General features: G+C 38.7%; 1 protein-coding gene across 11 annotated transcripts in view; it reads right to left on the reverse strand.

Annotated features, from left to right (window-relative positions):
- Positions 1-27983, reverse strand: part of LOC115216322 (nostrin) — a 389446-nt gene that overhangs the window by 2571 nt on the left and 358892 nt on the right. For all 11 annotated transcript variants that reach the window (XM_029785540.2, XM_036506495.1, XM_029785539.2 and 8 more), the window contains exons 6-15: positions 25163-25225; positions 21507-21614; positions 18926-19042; positions 16897-17004; positions 11244-11363; positions 10911-11019; positions 8874-8962; positions 7269-7397; positions 4407-4545; positions 2772-2894 (exon numbers count right to left, since the gene is read on the reverse strand). In XM_029785540.2, coding sequence (XP_029641400.1) covers positions 2772-2894; positions 4407-4545; positions 7269-7397; positions 8874-8962; positions 10911-11019; positions 11244-11363; positions 16897-17004; positions 18926-19042; positions 21507-21614; positions 25163-25225 — 1105 coding nt within the window. The remainder of the gene's footprint in view (positions 1-2771; positions 2895-4406; positions 4546-7268; positions 7398-8873; positions 8963-10910; positions 11020-11243; positions 11364-16896; positions 17005-18925; positions 19043-21506; positions 21615-25162; positions 25226-27983) is intronic.

Here is a 27983-nt window from a genome sequence, read left to right on the forward strand (position 1 = left end):
TAAACTTCAGGTCAGTTCTAAATGAACAAACATCTGATTAAAGGCAGTGACTATCCTGCCCAATTTCTCGAAACTATATTTTATGCAGTGAGTTAAAGGAAATTTGGCTGTTATTTCTAGCAGGTTGAGCAAACTACATTGATGCTACCTTGGCTCAAATCACAATTTCAATTGACACTATTTCATGTCATTTTTATGACAGCAATGTCGATTGACCTCCATTGACCAAGGCATAAACATCTCAACCTTTATTTCTTCTTTTCCTTGATGGAGGCTGACTTAAGATAGGCAGACCAGCTCACGTTATTAAAGTGACAAAATCCTTGTTAAGCAATGAGAGCACAGTATAATTTATAACAGACTGGTGTTAACAGGTACAGTTTGCCAAGTGACATACAGAATTCAACAATGTTTTTTAAATGAATTTATAACATTGAACTCTTTGGTTATGTTCTGCAAGTCTGCCAGTATATTCAGATGATTCCTAATTTTTCTTAGTAGGGGCTAAACTAAACAGAGCTAAACCCAAATTCATATGCACAATCTGACTGGCTCCTGTGCTGGTGGTATGTAAAACGCACCCACTACACTCTCGGAGTGGTTGGTGTTAGGAAGAGCATCCAGCCGTAGAAACATTGCCAGATCAGATTGGAGCCTGGGGCAGCCATCTGGTTCGCCAGTGCTCAGTCAAACTGTCCAACCCATGTCAGCATGGGAAACGGACGTTAAACGATGATGATGATGATACGAATATGTTCACTGGAAATGTGACAAAGACTCAGTTCTTGGTGTGTGTTATTAACTATTTTCAAGAATGGCTTAATTTTATTTCGAAAAACAATGTCAATAAAATATTCACCATTCCTCTTTGTTGTACCCACTGAAATGCCATCTTGCATCTTCTGAGAGTGCAGCACTTCAAATCAGGAACCACAGTCTGAGACTGTTATGGAATATATTCATTCTACCCACTTTCGTATAGACTGCATGTAGCCTATAACGAACTGAGGAAGGGAGATAATTCAGTATGTTAGATAAGAGCACCAACGGTAGATTAATCAGTTGGAGAGAACTTCTTTAGCAATAAAGCAGAATTGCAAGGGTGCACCTTCGGGGGGTGGGGGGGGGGAGAGAAAAATTTAATTTTTCAAATTCATAACTATGTAGTTTATAATAAATTTTTTGTTTTGGCCTATTTCTGTGAATTCTAAGGGACCTTGTCAATGGGGGATTTTTGAAGTTGTATGCTGGAGAGTGGTTCCCCACACCTGTTCTATGTGGAAGCTTGATCTGCCAAGAAATAACAGCCAAATCTCCTTTTAATCCCACCCTCAAGAAGGCTGAAAAATACACATATATATAAATAGTATGGTCATGGCTAGAACACTTTTGATTGCATATCAGTTTGTTCAGGGTTTAAACAACAACCTATTCTACTTCTCTCTACACATTTCATTCTCTGTATCTACCTAGTGGAAGTGCATGGCTTAGTGGTTAGGGTGTTGAACTCAGGATTGTAAGATGGGCGATGCATTGTGCTCTTGAGCAAAACTCTTCATTTTATGTTGCTTCAGTTGGTAATCTAGCATAATAGGGAACAAATGGGATGGACTGCAGTTTGTGTTTATCAGAGGTTTTCCTACAATCGGTCTGCATAGCATACATAGTAATACTGCTAGATACAGCAGTAACCAGACCAAGACCACATGCATATATATGATTCAGAAATGAGCTAAGAAAAATAACTCAATTATCATCATCATTTAACGTCGGCTTTCCGTGCTGGCATGGGTTGGACAAAGTGGCCAGAGGAGTGTAATCTCAAGAATTAAAGATTCCCCCCAAGTTGATAGGCTATTAAGGAAAAGGACAGGCTTCAAAACCCATTCATATACACATAAAGGCAGAATCCCCATCGGCTGGAATACCTTTGATCACAATTTGTTAAAGCTATCTTAGGATTAAGCCACAACAAAACTAGAAGAGATTAGCAAATAGAAGCAGTCAATGATAGCATAAACTACAGCTTTTGTATCAGGACGGATTAACGAGAAACAGTAGTGTATTGAAGTTATTAATACTCTTTACTATGTGGTAGCAACTTAACTATAATAATAATAATAGTAGAAGGAACTGAAATGTTAGTCAACAGAACAGAGAAAAGATTTTTTTTTTATTTTTAAAACTAAAAGGTGTCTTATTTACATTTGACAGATATTTGTCCTCATCTTATTAGTTGTTAACACATTTTGGCTGATATACCCTCCAGCCTTCATCAGGTGTCTTCAGGAAATTTCGAACCTGGGTTCTCATTCCTTTGTTGTTAACACGTTTCGGCTGATATACCCTCCAGCCTTCATCAGGTGTCTTGGAGAAATTTCGAACTTGGTATTTCCTAAGGTATTTTTTTATGTTGTCATTATTATCATTATTAAGGTCACTGCCTGGAACTGAACTCTGAATCTTGGGGTTAGTAGCCCACACTCTTAACCACTATGCCATATGCCCATGGACTTCTAACCCCAAGATTCCGAGTACAATTCCAGGCAGTGACCTGAATAATTTTAATAATAACAACGATAACATTGAATACCTTAGGAATGAGAACCCAGGTTCAAAATTTTTCCAAGACACCTGATGACAGCGAGAGAGGGTTTATCAGCTGAAACATTGTGTTAACAACAAACAAGATGAGGACAAATATCCGTCAAATGTAAATAATGTACATAATTGCTCATCTCTTAAATATAGAACGGTAAAAAGTGTCTTACCTAGTTTGATGTCAAGCTCATCATCAGCGTTCGCTGAGTAATCATACATTACTCGGCATTGGCCAGTACTGCCAACACTACCTGGATACTCATAATTATTGTCAAACTCGTCATCAGAAAATTCTGTAAAAAGGTAAAGAAACATAGTCAAATATCTGTACATTTATATATATGAAAGAGAGAGAGGGAGTAGATATAATGAGTGTGTGTACCACCATAATCCCTGTTTAATGTCTGTTTTCCATGTTGGCAAGCTGGAGGGCCTGTACTAAATTGCAGTCTAATCTGGCTTGGCTTTTATGGATGGATGCTCTTCCTAAAGCCAACCACTTTACTGTGTGTGTGTGTGATTTTTTGTTTCAGTCAACACAAAGACACACTAACATTGTAAACATACATACATGAACATGACAGGCTTCTTTCGGTTTTTGTCTGCCAAATCCACACACAAAACTTTAGCCAGTGCAGGGCTATATGAGAAGATACTTGCCAAAAGGTGCCATGCAGTGGGACTGAACCCAGAAATAAAACAAGTAGATCATGAAAGAGAGTGCCATCTGCCCTATTACTCTACCGACCATTTTATTCCTGAATGATACAAGTGGTCTTTGACAGGATAAACAGCACACATATATAGCAATGACTAAGTTGAAGATGCATTTATTCATTTAGTATTACAGTTTCTATAAAGAATAGAATTTCATTTATGGGTACCCATGCTGGTGGTACGTAAAAAGCACCATTCAAGCGTGGCCATTGCCTGTGCCACCTGACTGGCTCCCATGCCAGTGACATGTAAAAAACACCATTTGAGCGTGGTTAATGCCAGTCCTGTCTGACTGGCTCCTGTGCTGGTGGTGTATAAAAAGCACCATTCAAGCATGGTCGTTGCCAGTACTGCCTGACTGGCCTGCATACCGGTGGCATGTAAAAAGCACCCACTACACTCTTGGAGTGGTTGGCATTAGGAAAGGCATTTAGCTGTGGAAACTTTGCCTGCTCAGATTGGAGCCTGGTGCAGCCTTCTGGCTTGCCAGCCCTCAGTCAAACCATCCAACCCATATCAACATGGAAAGTGGACATTAAACGACAATGATGATGAGTGTGTGTGCTTTATAAATTAATGGGAGTGTAGCAGAAGTGCCCTTTGTAGCTAGTCCCTCACTTGATATAGTTTATTGTTTCTTAACCATTTTTACCCATTTGATTCCTATTCTACATGGATGGACTCCCATAGCCATTAGGTGCTTTAAAAAATCCGAATAGATTTTTATAATTAAATCTCATTAGGGACTGTATAAAAATTGTTAAAATATTTTGTGTATTTGTAGGGGTAAAACCAATTCATTGCACATGAATTTTAACAAAATCTTACATGGGCCCCAAAAGATATACGGAACCTAGATGACAACCACTAATGTAGAAGGAAAAACATGAATGATGTTTAAAACCAGGAGGTTTGGAATAAATATTGGCAGCAGAATGAACTGTGTTATTTTCTCTAAGGACCAGATGGTGGTGGAAGTGGAGATGAGGGCAGACAGAATGTTAGACCTGGTCTGTGTGTTTCTGGGGTGATAGAGTTGTGCAAGTTCACAAGAAAGAAAAACAAGGAGAAAAAGCTTGAATGAGAACCTTCTTGGTCGAAATCATCATATGGTGAAACAGGAGGAGAATGTTCAACACTGCCAGTGCTGTTAGAAGTGGCTATATATGAGGTGCCACCTTCTAATGCTATGTTGAGAGGAAGTCGAAGTGTTGATGTTGGAATGCCCTAAAAATAAAGAAACAATTTGCATTAAGAAAATTTCATCTCTCTCTCTCTAATATATATATATATATATATATCACCATTTAATGTCCTATTTCCTTGCTGGCATGGGTTGGATGGTTTGACAGGATCCAGTGAGTTGCAGGGCTGCATCAAATTCCAATGTCATTATGGAAAATGGATATTAAATGATTATATAGCGTGGCTGATACCAGTGCCGCCTGACTGGCACCTGTGCCTATGGCATGTAAAAAGCTCCATTCGAGCATGGTCGATGCCAGTGCCCTGGACAGGCCCTCGTGCCGGTGGCACGTAAGAAGCATCCACTATACTTGTGGAGTGGTTGGCATTAAGAAGGGTATTCAGCTGTAGAAACACTGCTAGATCAGATTGGAGCCTGGTGCAGCCTCCTGACTTGCCAGCCCTCAGTCAAACCATCCAACCCATGCTAGCATGAAAAGCAGACGTCAAATGACACATGTGTATGTTACTAATATACTTGTTTTCTGATGCTGAAAAAAATATAAGTAAGTGATGTTTGAATAAGAAAACTACAATATAAGAAAACATAAACTTATTTTGGCGTATCATGGGAAGGTCATTATGCCAATAATCAACGCACTGGTTCTATTTCACTTCCTTTTAATTAATTGATTGTTTGATTAATCATTGAGTCAATTAATCGATCAGTTAGAGATACAACAAAACGTTTCAAAACACAAATTCATACCAGCATAGAAGACAGATGTTAAATGATGATGAAATTCACATCAAGAATCTTGCAAACCAAATACAAAACCCACCGAAATAAGAGGCAGAACATTATATATTCACTCTCCCAACCCACAAATAGCCACTTCATGTAAATCTAAAGAAACTAGTCCAGCTCTCAGCTTCAAACCAACGTCCCTCATAAATCTCACTTCACAAACTACCATTGTGTCCTCCCATGTGATGTCTTTTGTCATTTTTGACAATAAAGGACAAACTAATAATAATAGTCCTTTATACGAAAGGCACAAGACCTGAAATTTTGCAAGAGGGAACTAGTTGATTACATTGACCCTAGTGTTTCACTGGAACTTAATTTATCAACCCCAAAAGGATGAAAGGCAAAGTCAACTTTGACAGTATTTGAACTCATTGTTAAGATGGACAAAATGCCTGGTCTGCTTACGATTCTAACACCTTACTATTACATTGACCCCAGTGTGTAACTGGTACTTAATTTATTGACCCTGAAAAGATGAAAGGCAAAGATGACCTTGACAGAATTTGAACTCAGAACATGAAGACAGATGAAATATCGCTAAGCATTTCACCTGCCGTCTATGACTACTAATAATAATAATATTACTATGTTAACGTCATCATGTACAACCATCCACCAAGACAGTCCTGTTTCATTCTCTTACAGGGTTTTAGCCCCTGGCTTCTGATCCTGCTGATTGACCAGCTTCAAAACATTTACACTCAGAAATAAGCCCATTCTATTTTTGCCAGGTATTTATTGACTGGTGAAGGATAAAAAAAAAAGCAAAGTCAACCAGAATGAAAAATGACAGCCAGGGCTGGACACCGTGAATAGTCTTGTTTAACAGACCAATTCCATATATTTCCACAGTGACAGACATTGTCCACATGTGAATCAAGACGCTGATAATATGTGCCAAAGGTTTATGTAATAAACATAAACTCAGGCAGAATAAGTATTTACACACACTTCTGAGAGGACGAGTGTATGTAGACATTAGAGAAATGTATGAGGGGAAATAAAATCTAGAAGCACTACTGACCACATCTGTGCTTGTGGCACGTAAAAAGCTGTAAGCCCACTCTGCTGAGTGGTTGGTGTTAGGAAGAGAATCCAGCTGTAAAAATCCTGCCAAAACAGTCACAGAAGCTTGGTGCAGGCTTCAGTCTGGCCGGCTCTTGTGAAACTGTCTCACCCATGCTAGCATGGAAGGCGGACGTTAAACGATGATGATCATCATCATAGGCACTGACATGACTGTGTGGTACCTTCTGCTATAGACCCAGGCCGACCAAAGCATTGTAAGTAGATTTGGTAGACAGAAACTAAAAGAAGCCCATTGAGTCATCATCAACATCATCATCATTTAACATCTGCTGTCCATGCTGGAATGGGTTTAGATGGTTTGACCAGGGCTGGCAAGTTGGAAGGCTGTACCAGACTCCAGTCTGATGCAGGCTTTTGTGAAACCATCCCACCCATGCTAGCATGGAAGGTAGACATTAAACAATGATGATGATGATGATGTGTGCGTATGTTTGTTACCCTCACCACTGCTTGGCAACTGGCGTTGGTGCGTTGGTTGTTCGGCAAGAGACCAAGTACCAGGCTTAAAAAAAGTAATGGGGTTAATTCATTCAAAAATTCAAGGTGATGCCCCAGCACGGCCACAGTCTAATGACTGCAAAAAAAAAAAAAAAAAAAAAAAATATCGATCCAATAAGAAATGTAGGTATATATATTTGATTAACGCTTTTGATACCAAACTGGCTGAAACCGCCTCTGGTTCCGTAGCACAAATGTCTTGTTTTCATAAATTCTGAACTCAAATCTTTCACCAATTTATGTTCCTAACACTAGCTGAATGATAACTAAGTTATTTTACTAAATTCTTTGTTACATTTAAAATTAATTAAAAGAAACACAGAGCATATGAAAATAATACAGTAACAAAAGGGTTAATTAGCCATACCTGTTTGTCCTTTAAGGTCTCTATATATTGAACAAACCGATGATTTGGTTTGCTCTGACCATTCATCACAGATAATGCAGTGTTTATCTTCAAGTGGCTGGCTTCAAGGAAGTTCAATGTAAATGTTACCTGTAACACAGAGAAAACACCTGGTTACTTAGACATATAATACTCAAATATGTACACTTATACTACACCAAGTTTGTTAGATCAGAGAGAGAGAGAGAGAGTTGCGGCAAATATTGGTTAACAGTGTATAGAGCTCCATAAACTTTTAATCTATTGAAAAAGGCTTAATGGCAATGTAGACATGACAACAAACATTTCAAGAGAGCATGCAGGGTCCATGGAACTTTAATCGCACTCATAAGCATTTCGTTTTTGATGTAATATCATATAACTGGATGCTTATCATTATATCTATATATAAAAAAAAAGACTCCGCCGGTTACGACGACGAGGGTCCCAGCTGATACGATCAACGGAACAGCTTGCTCGTGAAATTAACGTGCAAATGGCTGAGCATTCCACAGACACGTGTACCCTTAACGTAGTTCTCGGGGATAATCAGCGTGAGACAGAGAGTGACAAGGCTGACCCTTTGAAATACAAGTACAACTCATTTTTGCCAGCTGAATGGACTGGAGCAACGTGAAATAGTGTCTTGCTCAAGGACACAACGCGTCGCCGGGAATCGAACTCACAACCTTACGATCATGAGCCGAATGCCCTAACCACTAAGCCACGCGCCCTGACATATATATATATATATATCATGTATGCATATCATATTTTTGAAGAAATCTCTGTGATTCATGATTATCTAAAATTTACCATCTATAGAAAAAAAAAGAGGAGAGGAGGATATATAAATATTGTCAGAGATACTATGCCATAAAAAATAAATAAAATGCCTTTGATTACAGTTATGTTTTACTAGGGTTCATCTGGCAGCAAACAAACATCTGGCCCAGGGTTACAAAATCTGACTCAACAAAACTTGTGTTATTGTGCATGAGTTTTGTTACTCACTAATGTGAGTGTCAGCTCTGTGCAGTTCTAATGTTGTGGCAGAAAGGATTGAAACACTTAAAGAGCTGTTTAGCCACCTGATGAAACACCAACTCCTGCATTCAGAGATGGGGTACAGCAGCACCCTCAGCACACAAATGCTTACCCTAAATGTAAGCTACTGAGCAACACTGCAGGTGCTATGTAAGAAGCACCTGTGCAGGTACCAGGTAAACAGCATCAGTGCTGGTGTCACATAAAAAGTGCCCTTGCTGGTGCCACATAGAAAACACCTGTACTGGTGCCACATAGAAAGTGCCCAGTACACTCTGTAAAGTGGTTGACATTAGGAAGGGCATCCAGCTGTAGAAACTATGCCAAAACAGACAATAGCACCTGGTGCAACTCCTGGCCTTACCAGCTACTGACAAACTGTCCAACCCATGCCAGCACCGAAAATGGATATTAAATGGTGATGATGATGATGTAATACAACATTTAAGTGTGAATCTTTTCGTGAAAACGAAAAAGTTACCAAAAAAATAAAAATTGAGAAGCTCAAGATAAGAAAGAAAGCATTCAAAGCCACCAGACCTGCATCAAACGATTCTTTGCTTCGTCTTGTGCATCGGCATCTGCAAAGTTTGGTCGGTCTTTATACACTTGTAATAGTTTCTCCACCCCTGCAACAAATACAAAGAACAGTTTATGTTGTGAAATATAAGGCTAAGTCTTGCTGAATGACAATATTTTAGTAGGAAATTGATTTGAGTCCACTCATATAACTGGTATTTATTTTAGCAATCCTGATATGAGTTGAATCAATATTAAAAGGACAAAACTAAACAATGTCAGACAATTTAATCTGTTGCTCAACTAATTCTGCCAACTCATAACAAACCTCACATACTCTAGGGCACAGAGACTCCTTCGTTGGAGCCTCTATGCAGTAGGTCAACCTGTTAGAAATAGCAGATAAATCTCTCTTGAACCTCACCCTATCTCAGTTATGCCCAAAATAAAGAATGTTCTCAATAACAGGTCTGCTCCAGCTGAGTCTCACAACCAATAATGATTTCTAGCTTCAGCACAAGACCAGAAATCTGACTCTTTTACTTGCTTCAGTTTGATTGATGCCAGGGCTGCCTGACTGGCTCCTGTGCCAGTGGGACATAAAACGCACTCATTACACTCTCGGAATGTTTGGCATTAGGAAGAGCATCCAGCTGTAGAAACATTGCCAGATCAGATTGGAGCCTGGTGCAGCCGCTGGCTCTCCACACCTCAGTCAAACCATCCAACCCATGCCAGAATGGAAAACGGATGTTAAACGATGATGATGATGATTAGGAAAGACATCCAGCTGTAGAAACCATACCAAAGCAGACTGCAGAGTTTGGTGCAATCTTCTGACTTGCCAGTTTCCTATCAAACCATTCAGCTTCTGCCAGTTTGGGAAATGGGTGCTAAATCATGAAGACGATATTTTGTGGACTGCAAAAGACTGAAAGACAGAAATCAAGCAGGCACAAGCTGAGCTAAAGGACACAACAAAAGCATCACTGAAGTAGAAGGGGAAAGAAATGGCTGCATCCCAAAGACTAAAATCCCTTGATGTGGATTTCAGTGAATAAACCATTGGGTCATTAGTTCAAATCTAGACTGTGGCTAGTCTCTTGTATTTTTTATGAACAATACCTTTATTTCTCTATTGTTACAGCTTACCTAAGTGTTGAGAATGAGGGTACAAAGTTTTTTGAGAAAACTACTCAAAATATAGGGTGGTAAAATGGCAGAATTGTTAGTACACTGGACAAAATGCTTAGCAGCATGTTGTTCATCTTTACCTTCAGGGTTCAAATTCTGCCATGGTCAACTTTGCCTTTCATTTTTTTCGGGGTTGATAAAATAAGTACCAGTCAAGTACTGGGGTTGATGTAATCGATTAGCCCCACTCCCACAAGATTTCAGTCCCTATGCCTATAGTAGAAAGGATTATTACCTCAGCCTTAGCGAAGGCAGAGGTATTGTTTTCAGTTGTGTTTGTTTGTCCATGGACAAGATATCTCAAGAACTGCTGGATGGATTCAGATTAAACTTTCAGGGATGTTTGAACTTGTGACTGGCACAAACTGATTAGATTTTGGGATCAATCCGGCACAGGACAAAGATTCTGGATTATTTTTACTTTTTTTTTTTTTTTACTTAACTTTTGAGAGCGGTCGGGTTCATTTTTAGTATTCTTGTTTATGAGAGAAGTCGAGTTTATTTCTGATATTCTTATTTTAAAAATCATCCCTGGCTAATCGTTGAGAAGACGTGTTGCTTCGGTGGAGGTTTGTGCTCTTATTATTATGGTGAGCTGGCAGAAACATTAGCACACCGGGCAAAATGCTTAGCAGTATATCGTCTGCTGTTACGCTCTGAGTTCAAATTCCGCCGAGGTCGACTTTGCCTTTCATCCTTTCGGGGTTGATTAAATAAGTATCAGTTATGCACTGGGGTCGATCTAATCAACTCCAATCCCTTTGTCTGTCATTGTTTGTCCCCTCTATGTTTAGCCCCCTGTGGGCAATAAAGAAATAATTATTATTATGTGTCTCACACACGCAAAATATTTTGGAGATTTACCTTCTTTCCCCTTTTTCTCACGCTCGACTGCAGATTCAATATAAAACAAGTAACTTTTGAGGGCCTGTTTACGTCGGTTTACGTTCATGGCGAGGTTCATATCTTCAGCCTTGAAAGAAAACATAAAACAAGAGAACAAGATAAGGTAAGTAAATGCTTTTGTGCAAACCACATTGAGTATATGATGGTTAGAAACAAAATCAAAGACAAGCAAATGTTCCTAATGAATCAAAGACAGCCGCATTGGTATGGGACATGAAAAAAAAAAAGGATGAAAAGTAACAAAAAAACAAAAGAAACAAAGCAAAGAAATCATCTCATATCAATACTCACGTAACAATCGAACAAAATCTGATGGGGCTGAGGTGGACCTGTCCCTCTCTCTTTCATCACATTTTTCAAATCTTCTTTTAAGTCGATTTGGCTAACAACTTTATCCAAATTCGCATAAGCCTGAAAATTTAACATAAATATATAAATGTGTGTGTGTGTGTGTGTAAAAGGACAGAATAATTTTGAAGAAGGGAGAGCACAACACAACTATGTAGAGTCTAATATTTGGATTCACTAACTGGATTATCCTTTCGTTAACACCTGTAATCACAGCAAACAAAATATTAACCCTTTCGTTACTGTATTTATTTTGAGATGCTCTGTGTTTTTTTTTCAATTACTTTAAATATAACAAAGAATTTAGTAAAATAACTTAGTTATCATTAAGCTAGTGTTAGGAACATAAATTGTGACTAAGGTTTGGTGGAAGATTTTAATTCAAAACTTATGAAAACAAAGACATTTGTACTACAGAGCCAGAGCCGGTTTCAGCTGGGTTGGTAACAAAAGGGTTAAGGTGGAATAGGTTATGGTTGAGTGGCTAAGATGCTCTCTTTGTAATTACATGGTTTCAGGTTCAGTCCCACTGCACAGCCCTTTCAGACAAAGTGTCTTCTTCAATAGCTCCTGGATGGCCAATGCCATGAGTGGATTTGGTAGATGGAAACTAGGTGGAAGCCTGTCATATAGAAACGGCAGTGTGCCTTTGCATTTATTCACTACCCCAGCTATTGATAAACAACCGATGTTGGTTTCTTTATGTCCCAGTAACTGAGCAGTTCAGCAAAGGTGACTAATGGAATATAGACCAGACTTTAAAATAAGCACTAGGATTTATTTAACTGAAACCTTTAAGGTGGTGCCCCAGAATGGCCTCAGTCCAATGACAAACATATAATAGATAAAAGACATGAACAGCACTAAATGATGCAGCAGTACAGATTGGTCAGTGAGGTAGCATGACTTAATCTGCTAGAAACAGAGGCCACATCTGACTGAAATCACATTATACTGTCTTAAAAAAAGGATTATATATAAAAATTGGATTATATAGTCTAAGATATATTATGCCTGAAAAAAGACAGCATGATCATATTTAGAATGTCACTGATCATACTTCATTCCAGGCTTACTTGGATTGAAACAACAAATCCAATATTTTTATTTCTTTATTGCCCACGGTGGGGGGCTAAAGCTTGAGGGGACAAACAAGGACAGACAAAGGGATTAAGTCGATTACATCAACCCCAGTGCATAACTGCTACTTATTTAATTGACCCCAAAAGGAAGAAAGGCAAAAATCGACCTCAGTGGAATTTGAACTCAGAACATAACAGCAGACGAAATACTGCTAAGCATTTTGCCTGGCATATTAATGATTCTGCTAGCTGGCCACCCTAAATCCAGGATTGCTGCTTCTCTAAGAGCATCCCTCTCCCTGTACATGTAATAATACGAAAAACTAGAAGTAGACCAGTAACTGGTATTCTTTTATTTGTTTCGGTCATTTGACTGCGGCCATGCTGGAGCACTGCCTTTAGTTGAACAAATCCACCCCAGGACTTATTCTTTGTGAGCCTAGTACTTATCCTATTGGTCTCTTATGCCAAACCGCTCAGTTACGGGGATGTAAACACACCAACATCAGTTGTCAAGTGATCATGGGGTGGGGTGGGGGACAAACACACACACACATATATATATACACACACACACATATATATACACACACACACAATGGGCTCCTTTCAGTTTCCATCTACCAAATCCACTCACAAGGCTTTAGTCGGCCTGAGGCTATAGTAGAAGATACTTGCCCAAGGTGCCACGCAGTGGGACTTAACCCAGAACCATGTGGTTGGTAAGCAAGGGTTAGGGTTAGGGTTATGTAGAAAATTTATACAACAAAAACCATATTGTAATCATAGCACAGCTTTGATGCCAGAAGACCAAACTTCTGTTGAAATATGTAAATGCGTCACAAACAAATGCTACATAGCCCTGAATAATGCCGTTAAATGTTTCCATTTAATCAAACAGCATTTTTTTTATTTGTTTACAGGGATCTTTAATAGTTTATTAAATAAAACATACAACAATTGTTTATTCTGTATAAAAATCATAAAATGTCTTGTATTTCTATTATTACTAGAGGATCAAAGAACTCAGAAATTTGGCAATTTGGTATAGTTTCAGCCAATATCATTGCCTTATGTCCTGATGGATTGACGAATACACTGCAACAGTGTTGTAAGAACAGAACTGAAACAAACGGCAGTAACCACAATCTTTTAAGAACCAACAATCCAACATGCTAACTCAAACTGTGAACTTTGAACTATCAACTGTGGAACTAACACCTCGCTTGTTCAGGCCGCTACTATTTATATGTAGTGGTCCAGTCCATTCTTGCCAGGAAGAGGGGTGTCATATTCTCGCACAGCACATTGTTTTAATGTCTACTTTTTCGTGTATGCAGGGGTGAGCAGAGGGTATGCTGAGACAGATTTTCACCAGTTGGATGCGCTTGCTGCTGTTAATCCTCACCTGTTTCGAAGCAAGGTGAAGTTTCTCGCAGCCTTTTTATTATTTTAAATCTGGTACTTTGCGATAGCACACCTGTTTCTGCCTGCATGGTTGATCTCTCTGTCTCTCTCTCTGGTCAGGTAACCTTCTTCCTCCTCTACAACAAGACACCTGTTTCTGTTTCACTATAACCTTTCATTAATCTGACACAAAATCACCTCCTCCAATGCCTCCTCCCCTCTCAAAAGATTTTTCTGTCTTGCAAGTTACTTGGTGACCCTGTCAGTGCAGGTGCCATTTGAAAAGCATCCAGTCCACACTGCAAAAAGGATGGCGTTTGGAAGGGCATCCAACTGTAAAAACCTTGCCACAGCCGACCTCGCCTGTGTTTGTACCATGTAAAAAGCATTAAGCCCGCTCTGCTGAGTGGTTGGTATTAGGAAGAGCATTGAGCTGTAAAAATCTTGCCAATACAGTCACATAAGTCTGGTGCAGGCTTCTGCCTGGCTGGCTCCTGTCAGACTGTCCCACCCATACCAGCATGGAAGATGGATGTTAGACGATGATGGTACATATTCTATTTGTCGTTTATGCCTAATTGCTAAATTACAGAGAGGTAGACAAAACACCAGTTGTCAAGTGATAGAGGTAAGGGACAAACAACGCACACACACGATGGGCTTCCTCACAGTTTTCATAAGCCATCAAGTAATAAGAGTGAGGGACAAACAACACACATGATGGGATTCCTCACAGTTTTCATAAACCATTAAGTGATAAGTGTAAGGGACAAACAACTCACACACAATGTAGGATTCCTCACAGTTTTCATAAACCAAATTTACTTACAAGGTATTGAACCCCAAACCACATGGTTGCAAGGCAAGCTTTTTAAACCACACAGCCATAGCTGTACCTAATTAGTTCAAAATAATTTCCAAGATCCCAAATAAATCTCTAAATGGAAAATTCCTTCACCTTTCTCTTGATAAAGTTATTTAGGTTTTAAAATGGAATGTAAACTCTTGCATCGCTGTGTGTGTATCTTTTACTTGGACAGTGGCCATACTGCAGCATCGTCTCAGTGGAACAAATCAACCCCAGAGCTTATTTTGTCTTTTAAAGCCCGGCACACATAGGTATACACATCTATATGTACATGTACACACATATGTCAGGCTTCTCTTGGTTTCCATCTACCAAATCCACTCGTCAGGCTTTGGTTGGCCTGAGGCTATAGTAGAAAACACTTGCCCAAGTTGCCATGCAGTGGGACTGAACCTGGAACCATGTGGCTGGGAAGCAAGCTAAGGCTTTGTTAGACATCTGTAATACTATCTTAATTACTGATGTTTACGTCTACACACACAGATGTGTGTGTACAGATTAACATTAGTAAATAAGGGAGTATTGCAAATGTGTAACAAGGCCTTTAAGAAACAGGCCTGTAAAAAGAATAACAAAGGAAGTCTAGTCAAAGAGGGGTGCTTCTTCAATCTTTTGTAAGCATAGAATGGAGACAACAGAAGCCAGACATTAGGTGTCGGGTTACTTTGAGGAGTGAAAATATGCAATGTCGGGGGGTGGGGACAGAGCTATGTATTTCCCTCCACAGTAACCTAACATCCCTGATTTTTAACTTGCCAATATCGAGAACCAGTTGTCTCTTGTAATTCTAGCAATGATATAGATATGGCAGTCATACAATAGTCTGGTACCCCTAATTAATAGGTTTGTTTTTAACGTTACTTACAGCCAATGCCAGATGTGGGTGTAATGTGAGTATTTGTGCCTTAGCTTTTACTTGCTTCAGGCATTTGGCTGTGGCCATGCTGCAGCACCACTTTGAAGAATTTTTAGTTTAATGGAGAGACCTAAGTACTTATTTTTTTTTTTAAGCATTATACTTATTCTACCACTCTCTTTTTGCCAAACTGCTAAATTACAGGAGATGCAAACAGACAAAAAAAATACATATATATATTTATATATATGACTGGCTTCTTTCCGTTTCTGTCTACCAAATCCCTTCACAAGGCTATAGCAGAAAACACTTGCCCAAGGTGCAACGCAGTGGGACTGAACCTGGAACCATGTGGTTGGTAAGCTATCTATTTACTACACAGCCACTCGTGACCAAGGAAGACCATTGCTGACCTTTAGGAATATTTGCGACTCCGTTGGTGGTTAATAAGCCCTGCTCTAGACAAGTTTACAGGACTGCAAACATTGCAAAGCAGACTTTCCCCATTCACTACACCAGCAGTGAGCTTTCGAGCGGTACGCTTAAGTCCTTTATGTAGAATACGTGCTCTCTCAAAAGTGTCTATCTCCTCCTTAACCTGCTTCCTCCATCTGTGGCGATGACAGGCATTGCTCTCCCAGTCAGCCTCCAGCATATCATAGGCCTTTAATGAGGAATTGACTTAGTCCCTAAATTGCAGCTTTGGTTTCTACTGGGGTCCCTTTCCATTAACAAGTTCCTTATATAGCATACATACACACACACACATATACATACATAAATAGGTTAGTAGAGTTAGCAGTTGGAATAACTGTCTAAGGGATAAGAAGATCTGTTTTTATACATATACATACATATATGTATATACATACGTATATATACATATACACACATATATGTATATATATATACATACGTATATATACATATACACATACACACACACACACACAACTCATTTCCACATAGTTTCCATCTACAAGGCATTGGTCAGTCTGGGGCTTTAGTAGAAGTCACTTGCCCAAGGTGCCATAGAGGGGAACTGAACTGCAAAGCAAGCTTCTTAACCGACACAAGGTATCTTTGTTGTAACATTATGTTATGGTGTAATTTATATAAAAAAACACATCAAGGTAGTTCTTACATTGGAGCATCCAGTTATGTGACAAGAGAAGGTTGGAATAAAGCAGAGGTAACTGACATTGTTACCCTGATCCAGGAAGGTACTAAAATTCTTGCCATGATCATCTCAAGTAGACCTCACTTGAGGTATTTAGACATCTCTTTAATATAATTATATCAAGTGAGAACTTATCAAAGACGAATGTGGTCACAGATACAAAACAACTGTTTTCTCTGATAGAGATATAAGAAGGAACTTACCTGAGACAACTGCGGACCCTGTTGTGATATATTTGAGTTAAAGACCTTTAGTAATTCCTGCATCTTGTTGATGCGATCCTCTTCAATAACTTGCATCTGAGCAGCACCCTGTTTGGAAACATTAGCACATGTTAGTCAATATTTTCTTATGAGAAATTACATAACTTATTCATTCAGGGAGCAGTTGATGACGATAAATTCAAAGTGTTCCTCTGAAGCACTTAATCTAACTTAGGGTAGCCACAGTGGCTGTTTTTTTTTTTTTAAAGCCTAATATGTTTTTATCCCCATTGACCCACCCCATTTGGTTGGCTTCATAATATCTGTTTTTATTTCTTTTCTCTGGTTTTTCTTTTTTTCATATGGGTGGCTGTAGAATATCAGTTTGGTTTTTGTTATGTTTAAATCATGAAATAATAGTCATTTAGCACATCAAAAAAAAAAAAAAGGTCCTCTCAGACAGTATTTGGACTTTTTAAAAATTACTGTAGGCTTGAAAGAAATGAAGCTAGCATAATCCACTGGATGTGTAATGTCAGTGTGCACACACGACAGAGTCTAAGCGCCCTGAGAGAAATGTTAGACATAAGAAGCATTGGATGTGGCGTGCAAGAGAGATGTTTATGTTGGTATGGTCATGTACTGTAGATGGACGAGGAAGTGCCACTCCCAAACAGTTGAAGGAATCCGAGGTAGAGGGAGACCCAGGAAGACATGGGATGAGGTGGTGAAGCATGACCTTCAAACGCTGGGCCTCACAGAGGAAATGACGAAAGACAGAGACCTCTGCAGATATGCTGTGACTCAGAAGACCTGGCAAATAATGTAGGTTCACAGCTGTAGCCTATGCCAGTGTTGCATAACCAGCCCACTCAGAAGCACCTTGGATTGTAGGGCAACATGCCATGCTTGAGGAGACCTATTGAGTCAAGTACATCAAAATCAAATCAAATGGAAATTGTAGTTGTGACCCCCATGGTGGTAGCACGTAAAAAGCACCATCCGAACGTGGCTGATGCCAGTGCCGCTTTGACTGGCTTCCGTGCCAGTGGCATGTAAAAAGCCCCATCTGATTGTGATTGACGCCAGCTCCTCTGGCCCTTGTCCCAGAGGCATGTAAAAAGCACCCACTACACTCTTGGAGTAGTTGGCGTTAGGAAGGGCATCCAGCTGTGGAAACACTGCCAGATCAGATTGGGGCCTGGTGCAGGCTCCTGGCCCCCAAGACCCCAGTTGAACCGTTCAACCTATGCCAGCATGGAAAACGAACGTTAAACGATGATGATGCTCACCATCCATTTCCTCTTCTGACAAAAGCATAAAACAATAACCTACACACACACAAAAGCCCCCACCCACTCAATTGTGTTGCAACATATACCACATCTAGCCATCAATTTGATATATACCCAATGTGGCCAAAGATACACTGGTGTTCCCACATGGCTATTTTGGTGGTCAGTCATTAAAGACTTAGCACATTGGTAGCAGTGACATTGGTTCTATTAGTGTTGGTAGCAGCGAAGGTGTGTGGCTTAATGGTTAAGGTATTAGGCTCATGATTGTAAGGGCCATGAGTTTGATTCCTGGCATCACGTCATGTTCTTGAGCAAGACACTTTATTTCACTTTGCTCCAATCCACTCAGCTGGCAAAAATGAATTGTACCTGTAATTCAAAGGGCCAGCTTTGTCACATTCTGTGACACATTGAATCTCCCTGAAAGCTACATTAAGGGTACGCATGCACATCAGTTTCATGAACAGGCAGTTGGGTTGATCATAGAGGACTGGACAGGGCTCTTCCTACTGCCACGGGATTTGAAGATTGCGCCTCTCCAACATAAAAAAAACAACAAAACAAAGCATTCATTAATCTGGGCATGGTTCTTCATAGTGGACAGGACAGTCTTTTATAAAGACATGCCATGAAATTTGAAGACTGCTTCCACACCATACAGGAGACTATAAAAAAAAAAGAAACTAAGGAAGACCATAGAAGCAAGAAAATACCAGCATTGTAAGTGTTACCTTTAATATGCTGAGATCCCATTCTTGTCGAGCTGCTTCTGCTTTTTGGCAAGCTTCACTGTATTCTTTGTCACACTTCTGTACCACATCATACTGTTGCCGACACTTCTTCTCCAACTGACAATGAAAATCAAGAAATAAATAATTAAAACTGCTGTACAGACGAACGAAGGCAGTGGGAGAATTAGATCTTAGATTACATGCTCAAGGGCCAGGAACTGAAATCCATGACAATTTGCTGGTTTTCTTAGTGAAACATTTTCTTTTGGACAGCTAAGCTACTGACAATAATAAATAACAGGACACTGGAGGGGAATGTAACTGACTGATTTCTGATTCAGGGGATATTAAGCTTCACCTTGAAACTAACCAAAAGACCTCTGCATATTCACTCACTCTGCTAGAAATAGCAGTGAACTCTCTCTCAAATCCTTTCTTACTGTTTTAAAAAAGAAAGATATACTGGACAATGTTAGGCCTCAGAATAGGGTCCATCCTTTGACTAAATCTACCTTGTCATTAGATCTTGACTCTGATTCTAATTACTGGTTGTGTTTCATGGTTGGCATGTGTGCAATGGCTTGATCCTATATAAAAGTTATTATTCATGAGAGTTCCCGACCACCAGGTTAATATCTTGCTTGTGTATGAGAGACGGCTACCAAAACTACACGGCAAAAATGGTTATAATCAAATCAAACTCATAAAAATTAACATAGAAAACCCTGTAACATCACTCAACCTGCCCAGAAATAGCTGTTAAATTCCTTCAAATCACACATTGCCATCTAACTTTTAAAAAAAAAGAGCATACTGGGTAATGAAGTTTTAAATAAAGAAAAAGACAAGGCAGGCTGGTCATGGCTGGAAAACATTGATCATTGGGTCAGCATAATCAAGACTAACCTGTGATTAAACAACAAATCATTGTTTCTTATGTTTTGTTGGTCCAGAACTTTCTTTGACAACAAGTCAAACTGCCCAGCAACCTGCCTCTAAATCTTTTACACAGGCATTCAAAGAAGTTGGATTTGAGCTCTCTGAAAGAACTTTTAATACTTCGAAGTGGTGCTAGCACTATAAGCTGAGAAACACCACTCTAAATGGTCATATCAGTTATTATCCAAGAGAACATAGGATAATGTAGGCCTATATAGACTTCAAGAGAGCGCTCCAGCAAGGCCACGGTTCAATGACAGAAACAATTCAAAAACACACACACAAATTGTCTGTATTGTCAGCAGGTTTGACAAAGAGACCTAATAGGTTATGTGGAATTAAAATGCTCCAGCATGACCCCTCAGTTTAGAAGTTCAATGATCTTGATAGAGAGATACACAAAACAACAGCTAAGCATACACATATCACCAGTTACATTATTCCTATCTTCTAAACAACCATTCACCATTCTATTTATTGTAGAGTTTCACAGCAGGAAGTCAGGAAGATATCCAGCTGTGAAAATATTTATTCAAACAAATCACAGGAAATATTCAAATTTAGGGTAGGAAAAAAAAATAATCAAAAAACACACAAGCAAACAAACAACCAAAACAACATGAAATCTCTCTGTCTCTCTCTGCTATGTTATACACTGACATTTGTAATAGTTTCACATTCCTTGTAACTATGCATGCATGGATGAAATGGTTTATTTGATTGTGCAATTGAGTTTACAGTCAGACAGTTTTTCCTCCTGTTTACCACTCAAACCCTAAGCCAGTTGTTACTGTCTAACCTCAGACCAGTTCGTTTTAACCCCTTGGTATTTAAACCAATCAGATCTGGTTTCTCCTACACATACCCTACAATGTCACTCTAAAAATAAACAATCATGTCATTGAAACCTTGAAGCTACAAGATAATACAGAATTATTTCAAAACAACGTGAATAAATAAGCATTACGTTTGATAGTAATCTGAGCGCTAAAGGGTTAAACAGTCTTACGATCACAGGGATCTCAGCCATGACCATCCCACTGTATTTTCTGATATTTGAGAGGCACAGGTGTGGCTGTATAGTTAAGAAGCCTTCTTTTCAACTGTGTGGTCTCTGGTTCAGTCCTGGTGCAGCACCTTGGATAAGGGTCTTCTACTAATCCTGGGTTGATCATAAGTCTTGTGAGTAGATAGAAACTGCATGGAAGCCCATTGTGTGTGTGTGAGTGTGTTTGTGTGTAGCCTTGTCTTGATGCGCTGATTATAAATGAGTATCATTGTCATACAAGTGAGGTTGTTCGCTTCCAGTTTTCTATGAGGAAATAGGTGAGGGTGAGCAACAGCAAATGTATCCAGCTGTAGAAAAATCTGCCTCAACAAATTCCTTCTAACTTAGCCAAATATAGAAAAATGCGTGTCCTTCTCTTTTTAAGATAGCATTGTAAGATTTGAAGGATATGTCTAATTATTTCTAGCAGGTCAAGTGACTGTATAATGGCTCCCTTAAGTGCCATACTCAGGGTCACAATGAAATATCAGTAATAACATACAAACTTATGATAATGTGTCCAGTAATCCATTTATACAGAACATCACGGTTATATAAGATCTTTGCTTGAAACATTATAAAAATTACACTCACCTTGGTTATATCTCTGTCTGTGTATTTCCCTTTGCCATCTCTGGCTTCTGCAAGTTGCTCCTCAAATTTTTCTAAATCTCTCGACATACTAAAGGCGTTCTTTTTGGTCTGCAACCATAAACACAATAGACATCCATTTCAGATAAAAAAATTTTTTTTTTACATGAACATATAATCACAAATAATTGAAGAAACGAGTGGTTGCATGGAAAAAGCACCCACTACACTCTCGGAGTGGTTAGCATTAGGAAGGGCATCCAGCTGTAGAAACATTGCCAGATCAGATTGGAACCTGGTGCAGCTGCTGGCTTTCCAGACCTAAGTCAAACCGTCCAACCCATGCCAGCATATAAAACGAACGTTAAATGATGATGATGATGATGGGGTTTGAAGAATAGCTGACTGCCACAGAATAGGCTCTTGCATAAAATTCTGGGTTTGAAAACCCCCTTTGGGTTGATGTCACCTATTCATCATTTAATACTCAATAACATAAGTACCAGTCATATAATAAGGTCCATTTGTCCATTCTTGGGCGGGGGAAAAGAGAAATGTGTGACTATATATATGTAGGCATGGCTGTGTGGTAAGAAGTTTGCTTCCCAATCACATGGTTCTGGGTTCAATCCAAGTGTCTTCTACTACAGTCTTGGGCCAACCAAAAGCCTTGTGAGTGGATTTGGTAGATGGAAACTGATAAAAAGCCCATTCTATATATGTGTGTATTCCCCATCACCGTTTGACAACCAGTGTTGGTTTATTTATGTCCCCACTAATTTAGTGGTTTGGCAAAAGAGACCAATAAAATAAATATCAAGGCAGAATAAATATGGAGGTTGATTCATTTGACTAAAAAATTCTTTGAGGTGATGCCCCAGCATGGCCACAGTCTAATAGGTCTAATCAAGAAGCAGAACTGGAATTGTGAAGTCATTTTACCAGCAGCTTATTGCTAGACAAGCACTCACTCAGAAGTATTTGATTTCTTACAACCACACATGGACACACATGTGGGTGGAAGGAGTGTAGCCACATAAATCCCAGAACAATAACTCACAGTAAATAACACATTGTTCTTGAAAGGCAAGAAAAAAATAAAGTTGACTTCAGTTGCTTCTTTAATAAATAATTAACTGTTTTACCGTTAATAATTTAAACAGAATTAGGTCAGCCGGGATCATTACGAAATTGCGATCAATTATATAATGTAATTGTTACTAATTGTAGTATTATATTGGCAAAAGACCACACATTTATGTTGACAGGGGTTCAATAAATAGGCCCAGGCTTGGCTGTGTGGTTAAGAAGCTCACTTTGTAATCACATTGTTCTGAGTTCAGTCCCACTGCATGGCCCCTTGGGCAAGTATCTTCTACTATAGCCCCGAGATGACCAAAGCCTTGTGAGTGAACTGTGTGGAAGCTCATCATATGTGCCCCCAACACACACCCCCACCGCTGCCACCTACCTCACTTGACAAATGGTGCTGGTCCCTGTACCTCAGGGGAATAGCAAAAGAAACTAATATAATAAAAAAAAAGACTTCAAAAGAAAAAAAAATATTTTGTTAAGCCCTTCAAGGTGATGCCCCAGCATGGCCACAGAACAATGACTGAAAGAAATTAAAGATAAAAGACAGGACCGGAACTTGGAGGAATAAAAAAAAAAACAAAAACAAAATGCTAAACCATTTCTATCACTTATACCACTTAGGTTATCAAGCATCAGAAATAAGCTGAAATAGCAACAACAAAGACTTGAAACTGGATGGTAAACTTATGAGAGTCTTACTGCTACATCACAGCACCAGGCAAGGGCAGATAAGAATTTCTGTTGTGTTTCTGATGTTTATAATTTCCTGAAGGATAGCAGCAACTTGAGTGAATGAGATAATAATAATTGACAGGAGACCAGATATAAGTTGTGATATGAAGTTTGCTGAAAGCTTATCTTCAATTGTCAACACTAAAATACCACCTCTCTCTCTCTCTCACTCACACTCTCAGAAGTATATTCATAACTACATATTTTGAGAATCAAGCTACATTAAATTATCAGAAACATTCAGAGCCCCATACATTGTGGGCGTGTGGTTTGGTTCTGGCTTATAACAACAGACATATAGGTTAGAAAAATTACTATTTTTAAATCTCACAATGAGAGATATTAAACAAAATACTTTGAATAAAGATTGTTAGCCAACATAACACGGCAGTCCTGGTTTAGGACAAATGTTGCTGTAATTTAGCCCCAGGAAACATCGTCTCCAGCTGGCTATATGACACGATCTGTGTCCTTATATTTTCGAACAAGGGAATCCAGCACCCCCACTCAGCTCAAAACAATATCTGTATCACGATTTCCAGGTTATTTCCCTTCATCAGCACAGAATCTCTCTCATCGCTGAATATCTCTTGTGAGATTTAAAAATAGTAATTTTCTAATTTATAAATCAGTGACTAGTTGTCACTTTGAAAACTCTATATTTCGAACAGGAATTTGGCAGCGCCACCTCTAGCCGAACAATTATTCAGTGCTGACGAAGGGAAATAACTTGGAAATCGAATACACAGATATTGTCTTCAGCTGAGTAGGGGTGCTAGATTCTCTTGTTCAAAAATATAAAGACACAGATCGTGTCGTATAGCCAGCTGGAGACAATGTCTCCTAGGGCTAAATTACAGCAACATTCGTCCTAAACCAGGACTGTCATGTTATGTTGGCAAATAATCTTTACTCCAAGACACACAGGTTGTTGGCTGCTAAGCAACTAGGAGTACTAAGAGTATACCTAGCTGAGATCCATACTCCAGACATGTGAATTGTAACAGTCTGGAGATGTTGTAGCCTAAAAATGTAAATAAGGGTGAAGGGCATGGCTGGATGGTTAAAAAGTCAGCTTTTCAATCACAAGTTCCAGGTCAACCTGAGTCTGGCGAGAGAAACTGTGTATGGCAATTCGTTTGATGAACTGCACCTATAATATGAAGGTTGGCCATGGCACACACTGAGTCACAGTGAAACTGCCTAAGGTATACTTAGCCATTCAATAAATAGGTAGTTTGAGGGATTGAATAACAGGAAAACTTATATGTTGAGACTTGTGCAAGATCCCTTTTCACCTGGGGCTGAGAGGAAAGATTTTGCAACAAAGGAAAAAAAGTGAAACATAAAAGAAAAAAAAAAAAAGTGACACTCAGTAACACATCAGAGTTGATTGGCAACTGACAGATGATGGAAATAAAAATGCCAACATTTTCATGGGGCTGGGAGGGCAAGCACCTTTGAGGAGGTAATATGCTGTTGCTAGAATGGGTTGGAGCTGGAAAATGTTTGGGTGTATGTTCAAGACTATTGAAGACAAAAGTAAGATTTTGGGGGAAGGATGTGGAGCAGTTGTTTAGATCGACCCCAGTATGCAACTGGTACTTAAATTATCGACCCTGAAAGGACGAAAGGCAAAGTCAACCTTGGCAGAATTTGAACTCAGAATGTAAAGACAGACGAAATACTGCTAAGCATTTCACCCGGCGTGCTAACGTTTCTGCCAGCTCGCCACCTTCAGATAAAAATAATGACATACAGACAGACATAACATTTGTTGTGAAGGGAGCGGGGAGGGAAAGGATTTGATAAAACAACAACATTAAGCTTACTTTGTATTCATCGTTTCTGCGATCTGCCAACTGACGGACAGCTTTCTCCACCATTGCTTCAATCTGAAGATAAATTTATATTAGGAAATATTAAACTGAATGTAAGTTAATAGATGCACACACACACACATGCACACACCTGCCCAAGGTGAGTAGATGAGTCCCTCCTTTTCTTACACTATGAATTCCTTTGAGCAAAAATGGAGTAAATTGTTACACTGCAAACAAATATAAAAATCTCTCCAGAGTACTCTTTCTCCTGTTCATACCTCTGAATGAATGAATTAATAATGAATATAGGTACAGACACGTATATGTATATATTGTAGTTTTATAATTTTAGCCAATTAAAAACATACTTAGTGTAGGTCTGTTGATGTGTATGTGTGCATTTGGAGAAATATTACCCTGCTTGGAAACAGGTGACTGTTGGCAACAGGAACTCAATAAACTCTGTCCAAGATATGCAAGAGGATGTTAAAGCAATGATAATTATCACACAAGAATCAACATCTGTGATAAGCTCGACAGAAGCAATACTTGAATGTAGTTCTAATTCCTGGGGTACCAATGGCAGCTAACCTGACCTCCTTACCCTCCCATACCTACTTTCTGTCCAATGAGACAATCCGATATCTCCCACCCTCTTCTCAATCTAGTACAAAGCCTTTGTTTTATTCATTTATTTTTTATCTGCAACGTGACAGCACTCTTTATTCATTAAGATAATTATAATTACAAAAGAAGATGGACAGAAGAAATGACAATATCCACAAAATGAAATGCCTTGCAGGATTTATTTAGGCATTGCATTCAAATCCCACAATGTGGTTGTCTTCCATCGTTACAGAGTTTGATAAGATAAGTACTAATTAAGCACTGGAGTTGATGCAACCAATTGCACCCCTCCCCCTAAAATGATTTGTACCTCTGTCCTATTATAATCTAATCTCTCCACTCCCTCTCTCAGTTGAGCGGTCTTTGTCTTGCAAGCTTGCAGGTGTTGGTGCCATATAAGGAGGGGCACCCAGTCCACTCTGTAAGGTAGTTGGCACTAGGAAGGGCATCAGGCCAGAGAAAACCATGCCAAAGCAGACATTACGGAGCTTGGTACTGCTCTCCAGCTTGCCAATTCCTATCGAACTCTCCCACCCATGCCAGCATGGAAAATGGACATCAGATGATGATGATGATGATGATGAAGATGAAGTTGTTAGACTCCATTAATGCTCTTTACAGTTTAAGACCAAATCTTATACACAGCTGGTACTTTACCCCCACTGCCTCTCAGGTTTTGGCTCTTTGAATGCATTTAGGTGAAATTTTTGTGATATTTGACGTTTTCACAAAGCAAGAGACTGAGTACCCACAGAGAGAAGAGATAGCTGTGTATAAATATATTTGTGTGTGTGTGTGTGTAACAGATTATGTTGTTTCCAGTATATTTAGATGTTCAAATGTACTTATATTTTAATTAGCTCTATCTCAAGATATCAGTACAATACAGAATCGTATATATTACAAGATCAGATCATATATATATATATATATATATATATAGATAGGTAGATAGATAGATAGACAGGCATACCTCACCCTACATCGTTAATTGGTTCTAGAAGACATGGCTTAAGTCGATTTAATTTGTCTCTAGTTTAGGCTATGCCGAATTTACTTGTCTCTCTAGGCTAAACTGATAATAACCATTCCCAGTTCTGTACTTTATTTATGAATGCATTTTCAATAATACACGGTTAAAACCTATTTTAAGCTTACAAACAAAGAATTTTTATTTTTTTAATACAGTACAGTAATAAAAAAAAGGAATCTATATTTACAAATACTTTTTGGCAGTGTTTACTGTACTTCACGGACACTATTTATGAATGCAGTTTGCAATAAGACATGGTAAAATAAAAAAAATAGATTATTTTAAAATTACCAATACATACATACAATTTGGTGATTTCGTTCACTAAGCTACACTACTTTATGGTGTGTATCTTAACATTTACTGTACGTATTTTAATATGATTTGATATGCTTTTATTCTTAGTTATTGTACAGTAATATGACTTTGTGTTTTTAATGGTTTTCTATTGTTTTTACGATTACAGTATTTGTGGCAGACAAATGTAAAGTCGACCTAACTTGATTTTTGTTTTTTCAGATGATTTTTGAAAACCGACATTTAATCGAGAACAACTTAAGCCAAGGTATGCCTATATATGTGTGTGTGTGTATATATATATATATATATATATGATTAGAGGTTAGTCTGCTAGAATGAATGAATGCATAAACACATATAAAACATCCAAGGGTATATTTTTTCCCCTCTGAAGATATTATGCTCAGGTCATATCAATATAAATTTAATATTTATTGAGTATTAATTGAAACAGCTGTAAGTGAAGGTGATTAATTTGCTATTAATAATAAACAATTATTAATTTCCCAATCTCCATTTTCTTTTGTTTCTTTATAAAAGTTTAAAACTTATTTGAGAACAGAAATTCAGTTTATAACAACCACAAATATGTTTGATATGAATGTATTTCCAAGATTGTCAGCTATATTTGGGTAGACCAATGACCAAAAACATCCCAACCATGACTATCCTATCTTTTTTCTTGACACAGTGTATCTAGGACTACATTATCCAGTGTAACCTTTCATCTTTTTAAAGATGGTTGTATATAAATTGAAGAAAATCTGGCAATTTCTATCACATATATCAATCATATACGAAGTGCCCCTCTTTCTGAAATACAGCCTATAGGAGAAGAGGGACCCCTTGTAACTTTAGTAATGATTTTTG

The sequence above is a fragment of the Octopus sinensis genome, linkage group LG10 (assembly GCF_006345805.1).
Source record: "Octopus sinensis linkage group LG10, ASM634580v1, whole genome shotgun sequence".
NCBI lineage: Eukaryota > Metazoa > Mollusca > Cephalopoda > Octopoda > Octopodidae > Octopus > Octopus sinensis.